General features: G+C 35.6%; 1 protein-coding gene across 1 annotated transcript; it reads right to left on the bottom strand.

Moving 5' to 3' along the window:
* Window positions 1–1,143: 1,143 nt before the first annotated feature.
* Window positions 1,144–8,642, bottom strand: LOC131951410 (cell division control protein 42 homolog). Its single transcript, XM_059313815.1, has 3 exons — window positions 8,438–8,642; window positions 7,669–7,727; window positions 1,144–7,542 (listed from the first exon to the last, which is right to left on the bottom strand). Exons 1-3 carry the CDS (start codon window positions 8,568–8,570, stop codon window positions 7,135–7,137), a joined length of 600 nt encoding a protein of 199 aa, XP_059169798.1. The 5' UTR covers window positions 8,571–8,642; the 3' UTR covers window positions 1,144–7,134.
* Between the last annotated feature and the right edge of the window lie 2,283 nt (window positions 8,643–10,925).

Here is a 10,925-nt window from a genome sequence, read left to right as displayed (position 1 = left end):
GATCTGTCAACAAGTTTTTCTATCAGATAAGATGTTCCTTCTGTTTCTCAGCAAAAACCAAGTTATTACGGTTTACGATAATTCCTAATCGTTTGCATCCTGTATGTAATGTTACAAAAACATTTGAGCTGTTTTTATTTTCAGCTTTATAGATGTTGGTGTAGTTCTACTATAGCGGAGGAAATAAAATGTTCAGATAAATAACAGCTAAAGCTTGAATCATACGTATGCTAATGAGATGTGAAGATTGTGCATAAATTAGTCAGACTGTTGGTAAAGTGCTAGTATGCTAGTTATAATATCCAACTGTTAATCGTGTGTAAGTATAGAGAACTCTCCTATTGAGAGTCATCGTAGCATTAGCTGTGGTGGTCACTGGTGGGTGTGGGTGGGTAAAATCCTGTTGTTTGTAAGGGGTGAATATTAATCGTGGGGGGGGGGGGTGTACAAATGTGATATTTTGATGATGATATAATGCGGCTTTAGTTTTATTTTTGTCAATATGTCGTAATATGCTCGTCAGTTTAAAAAAAATATGATGGCCTATATTTGGACAATCAAGAGGTCATGTACAAACTATTGCGCCATAATATATTTTTGTCCTAATTAAAACCAATCAAACGTCATCAACAGGTCGACCCCGTCGTTAGAGGGTTAATTCAACAAACAGATCACTGGGGGGGGGGGGGTCGGAGTTATCCGCCCATTCGTCTTCATTAGCATCCATCATGACCAGTCTGTTCTACGTCAAAAAAATATTTTGTCCGTTCATTGGATAATGACAAGCTAATTATATTTTTTTATATTAAAGTATTTCCGTTTTATAAGTGTTACATGACGTCATCCCTCACAACTCCACAGGGGCGGAACGGTGGATAGTGGAGGTGGAGCACAGTGGAGGGGTGTATGGTGGAGCACAGTGTATTTTTTTAGCCTCTACTCAAATCACTTCCCTCATACCTATTCTTGTCATAAATGTTGTATACATACACGTCTGTGTGTATCTTTAAGCCTACCCATTGTTTTATCAAGAGCCTCGTTTTCCCCAATCAAACAACTTTTCCTTCTCTCAATGCCAGATTCCCACCAACATTCACAATTGTTCAACAAAAGTATACACAGCAGTTAAACAAAACAACAGAGTCAACAACAAAAAAAGTTTTAATAAAAAAATGTGTGTAGAAAAAAAATGTAATCAAAGCTGTATAGAAACTGGAAGAAAAAAAGTTTATAAAGAAACATAAACTAAACCAAGTCTGCCTTACATTAACATGGTGTTGTTTTACCCATCATTTTTCTTCAATTAGTATATCCAAAAAGTAAACTCTATGAATAATATACAGTGTGAATGTTGTGTAGAAAAAAAAATTATTTTTAACCATAATATATACTGAGAGAGGGACTAGTGCTGTGATAAGACAAAGCATTATCTAGACTGTATTGACTCAGTTCACTTTCCTTTAGTGAAGACAAGAAAAAATTTTAAACATAAATAAAAATTGCATAATAATAGAATTAGTTCTACAACATAATGAATATAAGCTGTCAATCAATACATTTAGACCGGATGCTCATTGACTGATACAAACATCAACAAAATCTAAATACTACAAGAGGCGGAGGGTGGGGGGAAGGGGTCATAGTTGTTTTAGACAACAGTTTGGTATAGACCACTGGAGGGACTGCATTAGTTAATTAGTAGAACAACAATAGGGAAATATAAAGGGGAGGGCCAAGGGCAAAGGGAAATAACTAGAAAATATATTCATGCAAGATAAAATAGGCAGGAATCATCACACATGTACAAATGTGTGTTAGGGCATTAATGCCCTATGTTAGGGCATAATTGTCATGTTAGGGCATTAATGCCATATGTTAGGGCATTTATGTCATATGTTAGGGCATTAACGTCAAATGTTAGGGCATTTATGTCATATGTTAGGGCATTAATGTCATATGTTAGGGCATATGTGTCACCTCAAGATTTGTAGGGGTGAAATCAACTAGTCAGTTCAACATTACAAATTTGATGGTATTTGAGTCACCTCAAGAGTTCTCTGAGTAAAACAGGTCAAGTTGACTGAATGACTGGAGTGTAAGGATCAAAAATAGATCAAGTTGACTGAATGACTGAAGTGTAAGGATCAGGTTTGACCAAGTTCCCCACACTTAATATCAGGACAGAGTTAGTAAAGATTGTGTGAAGAAAAAAAGTTGTATATAAAAACTTTGGATACAATTCTTCCTATTGCATGTGCTGAAACATGTCTAAATACATGTTGTAGGCATGAACACAGTTTTCATTATGCTCAAATACAAGGTGTACACTACTCACAAGATCATCACTCAATTTCACACACACACACACACAATATCAATACTCAAGTCCTCACACACACACACAAACACACACAATATCACAAACATGAGTTTAAATCTCACAAGATCAACACTCAAGTTCACACACACACAAACACACACACACAATATCAACACTCAAGTTCACACACACAAACACACACACACACACAATATCACAAACATGAGTTTAAATCTCACAAGATCAACACTCAAGTTCACACACACACAAACACACACACACAATATCAACACTCAAGTTCACACACACAAACACACACACAATATCACAAACATGTGTTTAAAACTCACAAGATCAACACTTGAGTTCCCACACACATTCCCACACAGTATCAAAAACACATGATCAACTCACACACATTCCCACACACACAATATCACAAAAACTTGACCAACACACACATATTCCACCAACACACACATTCCAATTGCTCCTCAGCATCTAAGGCAGTGGTTGTTTACATAGTTAAAAATAGCATCCCTTTAGTTGTCATAGCAACGCTGGTTATTACCATACTGGTTGGACCACTATTATCAAACCAAGTCATATAATAAAAACAAAATGTGTATATGACAATAACAAATTCACCATTAATATGCTAACATATTGTTACACATCTCCATACAACAGATTGTGTCATAACTTCACCAGAAAAACAAGTCCACATATTTTAATGTGTAAGTGATTGTGCTGGACCACACAAAAGTTTCAGTCAAAAAAAAATACATAGATATGTATATGGGTGGTATTCAACAACTGATATTTTTTCCTACTATTTTATGTTGTAGAAAAATAAAATGCTCAATTCAAAAAATGTGAAAACATTTGAACAGGCTCAACAGTTTTGGGGTTTTGTAACTTGCATGTAAATAAGAAACGGAAGAAGAATAGACGTCTTCCACAGACCACTGATTTAGCATACAGAGAGTTCTGTACATGACTCTAAAAGAAAACACTGACTCGTACAGCTAGCAGAGTACAACAAAACTTTGAGCTCAAATAACAGTGCAGTAAGTTACTGGTAACAGCACAGTAAGTTACTGGTCAAAAAAGTACAACAGTACTCACACCCCCAGTCCTACCAACATACAAACGTTCTGTACAAATAACATACAAACATTCAGTACAAGTAACATCTCCACTGAACTGTGTGTTTGTTCTAGAACATTTTCAAGACAACAATCCATGAGTTCAAGCCAAACCAAAGGATAGATCAACACGTAATATGTGACCTGGCTACTACCACATATAGTAGTACGTTAAGTAGAAGGCCGAAATAGTTGTATCACATAATAACAAGTAACACTGCTCTCGTCTTCAGCACATATCAAATATTTTTACAGAACTCAAGCACACAATCATCACTTCTCATTTCTGAGTAACCTAGCAACCAACTTTTTAATTGCTTCCATCATAACTTCATCATAAAAACAGAACAGTGACAAACCTAGAGTGATATTAGGACAAACCTACACTAGGAAAAACCAACACTAGGACAAATCTACACTGTCACTGTTACCAACAAAGCAAAAGCAAGGTTAGAAAATGGAAAAAAAAAACTAATGAAAAAGTGCCACAAACTGTCATGAAAATTTGACAATAATTGCCATGTAAGCAGGTAGCTCATCCAATAAAAACTTCATCTATTCATAAAGGTTCAATCATCTTCATCTGTTACTGATGATTGTTAAAGGTATAACAAAATATAAGCAGTGAACTAGCCTGGCAGGTCCATATCTAGGAGACAGCTAGAGATTGTACAAGAAATAAAATCATCAATTTACCCTGATTATCAATGATATGTCTACATATTCTTTCAAATGTTTATGAAATAAAGTTTACTTATTTGTTCTGATTTATACTATTAAATTAATATCGTTTTTAATGATGTTTATATTTTTAGAATGCTGTGTAATGATCCAGGTTTTTTTTAAAATAAGCCTATTTCTTTAACACAATTTGTATTTCATCTATTTTTGATTACTTCTCTGCAGTAGATATTATCTTATTATACATAAGTGCCACAATCTATAGGCTGGGTTGTTTTCTAAAAGCTTTGCTGAACAAAAAACATTTGGTGAAGACTAGTAAAAGTATAAGGTAAAAAATATACATCAAAGCAATGCTGGTAATACATAACATGACATAGTCAAAAGGTATTAGGGACTTACTGCTTCCATAGTCAAAAGGTATTAGGGACTTACTGCTTCCATTTGATTTACATTGGTTACAAGTAAACAGCAGTTTGAAACAGATATAAATGCTACATAAAAAGAAGCAAAGAACTTCAAAAACTTAACAAGTACAATCTAGTTTGAAAATACTTTCAACATTATAAAATACTTAGTCAGAAGTCAAGTCTGGCGTCACTGTGTGTAAAGTGAGAAGAAGTGGTTTCGCTGCTGTGTGTAAAGTGAGAAGAAGTGGTGTCGCTGCTGTGTGTAAAGTGAGAAGAAGTGGTGTCACTGCTGTGTGTAAAGTGAGAAGAAGTAGTGTCACTGCTGTGTGTAAAGTGAGAAGAAGTGGTGTCACTGCTGTGTGTAAAGTGAGAAGAAGTAGTGTCGCTGCTGTGTGTAAAGTGAGAAGAAGTAGTGTCACTGCTGTGTGTAAAGTGAGAAGAAGTAGTGTCACTGCTGTGTGTAAAGTGAGAAGAAGTAGTGTCACTGCTGTGTGTAAAGTTAGATCTGGAGTCACTGTATATAAACTGATGAGACAAACCTGGAGTCAGTGTGTAAAACATTGAGCACAAAGATGGGACTTGGTAGAAACATAAACCAATTGTACTGAGCAAACATGGGAGAGAGCTAAAGAAATGGTAGGTGTTAATGTTTAGTTTGTGCATGGAATATTTTTACCAAACTTACTGAGCAAACATGGGAGAGAGCTAAAGAAATGTTAGGTGTTGGTGTTTAGTTTGTGCATAGAATATTTTTACCAAACTTACTGAGCTGGGAGAGAGCTAAAGAAATGTTAGGTGTTAGTGTTTAGTTTGTGCATAGAATATTTTTACCAAACTCACTGAGCAAAATGTTATCTAACAATACACTGAGCAATTTTAGTTGAACTAACAAAGTAACAATTTCCTTGACGGACAGTTCAATTTAGAGCAGCTACATTAGTATTTGTTTCATTAACTTAACAAAGTAACATTTTCACTGACAGCAAAACAATTAATGGTGACTAATTAAATGACATGTCAGTTCTACTTATAAGCAAATTGGATAGAGGACTAATCTATTATTTCAGCATTTTGACTGACATTACGATCAATATGCATCTGGGTATACCCTAGTCTTTAGCATTAAAACATTAAATTTTAATTAATCATTTTGAAAAGCAAGTAATTTCTTAGATAATTGTCCAAAATTCCCAATAAAAAAAAGTTCAATGACTAGTCAAGAGACTCAATACATATATAACTAGTTCAAGTATGAACAAGTCTAGTTATAAATAAAAAAATCATATAATTTACTTCTGGAATGATGATTCTAAACTTATAGTGTGCATTACTATGAGTGATATATTATATACAAAAATTTAATTTCATAAGAAATGTTTATAAAATTTCACTGATTATATTCCATATCCTTTAAAAACACAAAACAATTTGAGAAGGATGTTTACTAATGACTAGCACGCCAACTAATTAAAGCAGATATTGTAAGAATGAATGCACAATGCACATTCAATTACTTAATAAAAGCATCAAAAAAACTTTTAAATAAAAATTTGGTTAACTCATTTAAATTTCACAAATTAATTAGTTTAGTTTAAGAACAGATGTAATAATTTAAATAATACTTTGTTCGTTAGCTCTAAAGACAGCACACGCATCTTTAGATTTAGAGACACAGTTAATGTCTTAAGATTTTAAATTCCAAACTTATAAAAAATAACGAATTACCTTATGAAGGCAATTTTTAGTCATGTTTTTTATGAGATTGGCTCACATAAACTACAACATTCATTCCTGTATAGCTTTATGTTCACAGTGGTAAACACAGAAATTTTAAAATTTGTACACAAAAAAAAAATACTGTTGTTTTTTAACTGGATGGGCCAGGAGAAGCAGAGTTTATCTGTTTCTGTGACTGTGGCATGTTTTATACTTTAAAATGTTTTATACTTTCAAATGTTTTATACTTTCAAATGTTTTATACTTTCAAATGACTTCAATGGAAATAATTTCTCCCAAGGTTTATAACTCTAAAAGTTTGGTACATCCTAATTTAGTTTTTAGCATAGAAAAAGATATTTTCTGCAATAAGTGATAAGTTTTTTTTAATTTAATCTGGAAAGTTTAGAAAGTCAACTTCAGGTTTGAAACAAGTCATTTAACAGTAGTTTTTTAAATTAATCAAAAATGTCAACAAAAAAATTAATATTTGAACTATATAAATCAAATAAAAAGTTAAAAAACATTTTTGCAAACTGTAATCTATTTCCTGGCTTGGTATGCAGTGGCTCATATAATACAACTGTTTTACAGTTAATAAATAGACCATAATGTTAGTTATAAACAAAAGATCATTGTACATACAGATAACAAATTATAAACAACAGGTTAATAGTAAGAAGCCTTGTCTATTACCACACACTATCTTTTGAAGCATTCACTTACACAAAGTTACATCGCTTTCAAACATGCAAATGTCAAAGTTCATATGTAAGGCAGGGGTTAGTTAAAAATCTGGACGTTATGACTAATTCAGCAGAAGATATCACTAAGTCGGCCAGTATCAAAACTAGGTTGTTTATAATATGGTACATCCATGTTTGTGTTTCCTCCTCTCTGGCTTGGTGTTTTTTGGCTCTAGAACAGCCAGCAGCGCCTCGTCAAACACGTCCTTTAATCCTTGTCTAGTTAAAGAACTACACTCCACATAGCAGTCTGCACCAAGTCTCTTAGCAAGTCTTTGGCCTTCCTCTGTAGTTACTGGACGCAATTTTCTTTTCTGCAATTTTATTTTGGTGGCTTCGTCATCCCGTAGATCAATCTGTGTACCCACCATTACAAATGGGGCCTTGGGTACCGTGTGATGGAACTCAGGAACCCACTTTATCTCCGCATGCCGCATTGACTCTGGCATGACCACTGAGTAACACACTAGAAACACACTTGTTTCTGGATATGAAAGCATTCGCAGGCTTGTATACTCCTCCTATATATACAGAAATAATAAAAATTTGATACAGATCAGAACGCATATTTTTAAAGAATAAAAGTCGACAGCTTAGGTATTAATTAAATTAGGAAATAAATGGGGTAGCTTATTTTCTTGACTGACCTGGCCGGCTGTGTCAAATAGACCAAGCTGGTAGGGATTACCCTTGATATTGACTGTGACTGGAGAGGTGTGAAAAAAAATTAATTTAAACCAATAATCAATAAACCTAGTAGTTTTATTTGTGGCTCAATTTTTGTGAACTTAAATTATTAGGCCTAGGCCTATTTATTTTTATTTATCAAAATTATATAGGCCTACACCTAATTAGTTTAGATTTTAGATCTAACCGCTAACTAGTTTTGTCTTGGAGATAATAACTAGGCCTAATATTAAATAATAAATAGGCCTAAAAATATGATTAGGCCTAGAGGGGATATTAGTATATTATTAGTATTAGTAATTATTAGGCCTAGGCCTAATAACTTTTGAACAGTGTTATTTACTTATACTTATACTACTTATTGACTCATTGTGTAACTTAGTAATTATTAGTATTAATAGGCCTAACTACTCTACTACTAGATCTAGTAGTAGTAGTAACTTAGGACTTTGCCTAATAAATTTAAATTAATTGGGCCTATTAGTCAATTATTAATAATTTAATAGGCATGGCATATTGCCTAAAAGTACTAGATCTCACTACTGGCTAAGGCCTAAAGCTAGGCAAGGGCTAATACTAATTGATAATCCAAAAGTTATTTAAAGTTAAATTCAATAAAATTCAACAAGTAGGCTAGACCCGGACTCTGGCCCTCTTCCTTATGTCCTTATTACAAGTTATTAGCCTTATTCCTTCTATTCTCAATCTAATCCTTTAATAATTCCTTACCTGCATAGTTGTCGAATACAGTTGGTACATATTCTGTAGGAAATTTATTTGTTGCATAGCTCATCAGCATACACGTTTTCCCTACAGCGCCGTCGCCTACTACAACACATTTAATGAATTTGTTGTCAGTCATTTTGTTTGTAACAGATTCCTTTCTCTTCCTGTTAAAGGGGAACAACACTGAACTTACGCCATCTTCCTCATTTCCCTTAAAAAGAGTTTCCGGAAGTAAAAATGGACCTGTTGACTAAAAAAGTGTTGGGTATTTTCTACTGCTAACAAAAGAAAAAGGAGTGGGATGTTGAATGAATGAAAAGCTGTGAATGGAAAATTGCTAGCGCAAACTGACTGTGACCTTAGTCATAGCCTACTTTTGCGTTTAAAAATAGTAACCTAGATGTAAACAACATTTTACTAGATCTGTTATCTAGCCTACATCTGTTTAAAAAATGTGTTTCTTTTAGCGTTGGTTTGAATAAGCTCCCCACGCCAGCCCCACAAACATTAAAAAAGAAACGTGTCATTTTTTTTAAATTAATAAATAATAAGTTTTATTGTTTGTTTCAACGTATTTCTAATTAGTTATATCAGTCTTGTGTTTTGTCTCCTACTGCCCATAAATCGCAGTGCGCTTTTTTTTTACTATTGTTAAATAACACCCCCCCCCCCCACACACACACACACACAAGCACTTGTCCACATACCTGAATTGACATCACTTTTCACAACAACACTACCTCACCTCCCCATTTCCTATTGCAAATTTTGTTTTTGAAACTAGCTTGTGACAATATCTATTGACATGGGCTGAGTAAATAGTTGTAAGAAAATTAACACCCGACAGTAGTTTCAATAACCTTAACTAAAGGATGTCTAATTAAAGCTATGTTGTAATTTTTTTTATCAGCTGTTTTGTTTAAGATGCGATTGGGAGGGGCGAGGTATGTGAAACAGTTACGTCATTTTAGTTGAGGGTGAAACATCAGTTATGACAACTAATTCCTGTTTAGGGATCTTAGAGTTTCTTCCAGGCATTCGCCATTCCCCCCCCCCCCCCCCCCCCCCCCCCCACCCCCCGGAAATGAGTCTGGAAGAAACCCTAGTCATGTATGTCAGTCAAAAAAAACGTGTTTACTAAATGAAACGACGGAAGTGTGCCCTACAAATATAACCCTCGGCCATAAACTCAGCTACCGGTGATTCAACATGACGTCACCACCAGGATGTGCCTGTATCTGCCTGAATGCCTTCCATTCTTCCCTGACGATCTGATGGAGGATGACACAGTGGCATTGATACAGTAGCCCACATGTACACAATAGCGGGCGCTCATGGGGTCATTTCAACAAACCACATACAACAATACTCTCTTGTATGATGACTTAAAGAAAGATTTTTACCGTGTTTTCATTCTGCTCGACCAGAAACTGATCTTTACCACACACTGTAGTGGTCTGATGGAGAACAGAGTTTCTTCAAGGCATCTCTTCGGGGGGGGGGGGGGGGGGAATGGGGCCCAGCCCCCTCTCCCTCCCTCCCTCCCCCCCCCCCGAACGAATTGGAATTTATATAGAAAATATACTTTTACTAGTGTCCGCCCACCGGAAAATGTTGACCGCCCCCCCCCCCCCCGAAAATATCAACTGCCCCCCCCCCCCGGAGAAAAAAGTCTGGAAGAAACACTGATGGAGAACTGGACAGGCAGGACTTTAGAGGACAGTGGCTAGTTAGGACTATAGAGGACAGTGACTAGGCAGGATTTTAGAGGAATATGGCTTGGCAGGACATTAGAGAACATTGGCTAGTTAGGACTTTAGAGGACAATGGCTAGGTAGGATTTTAGAGGACAGTGGCTAGTCGTGCTTTTCTTTTCCGGTTTTCTAATTTAGCCGATACTCCAAACTCTAAACCCAGTCTAAATCATAATACTTGCTAAAGTAGACCAAATTTATAAATCTCATAATAGAAACCATAATTCCTCGGTAAAATAAAATAACCTAACCTAGCATCAGTGTATTAGCTGTTTCAATGTTCACTGGTAGACCTGTACCGATGTTAACTAAACCTGCTATTGCTAACCAAACCGAGCATCTAACCCAGGCCCTAACCAATTAACAGAATGAGCCTTCTTTTGAACGTGGTCATAGCATAAAGCATCAAATTCCGGGTGCCCAACATGATAGGCTGCTGTTCACCGCCTAAGCGTAAACACTTTGAACATGACTTTACGCTTGGCACATTTTATAAATAATCAACAGAACTTTAGTCCAGCTTAACATCTTTGGCCATAACCTCAGAGTTTCTTCCAGGCATCTCTTCGGGGGGGGGGGGCGAAGCCCCCCCCCCCCCCCCGAAATTTTTTTACCGCCCCCCCCCCCCCCCGAACGAAATGAAATTTATATAATTTATATAGAAAATATATACTTTTAACAGTGTCCGCCCCCCCGAAGAAAGTTTACCGCCCCCCCCCCCCGAAGATTTCAAGTGC

This window comes from Physella acuta, unplaced genomic scaffold, assembly GCF_028476545.2.
Source record: "Physella acuta isolate Inbredline_101_S28 unplaced genomic scaffold, ASM2847654v3 ptg000811l, whole genome shotgun sequence".
In the NCBI taxonomy this organism is placed as follows: domain Eukaryota; kingdom Metazoa; phylum Mollusca; class Gastropoda; family Physidae; genus Physella; species Physella acuta.
This window is presented reverse-complemented; position numbering and strand designations above follow the sequence as displayed.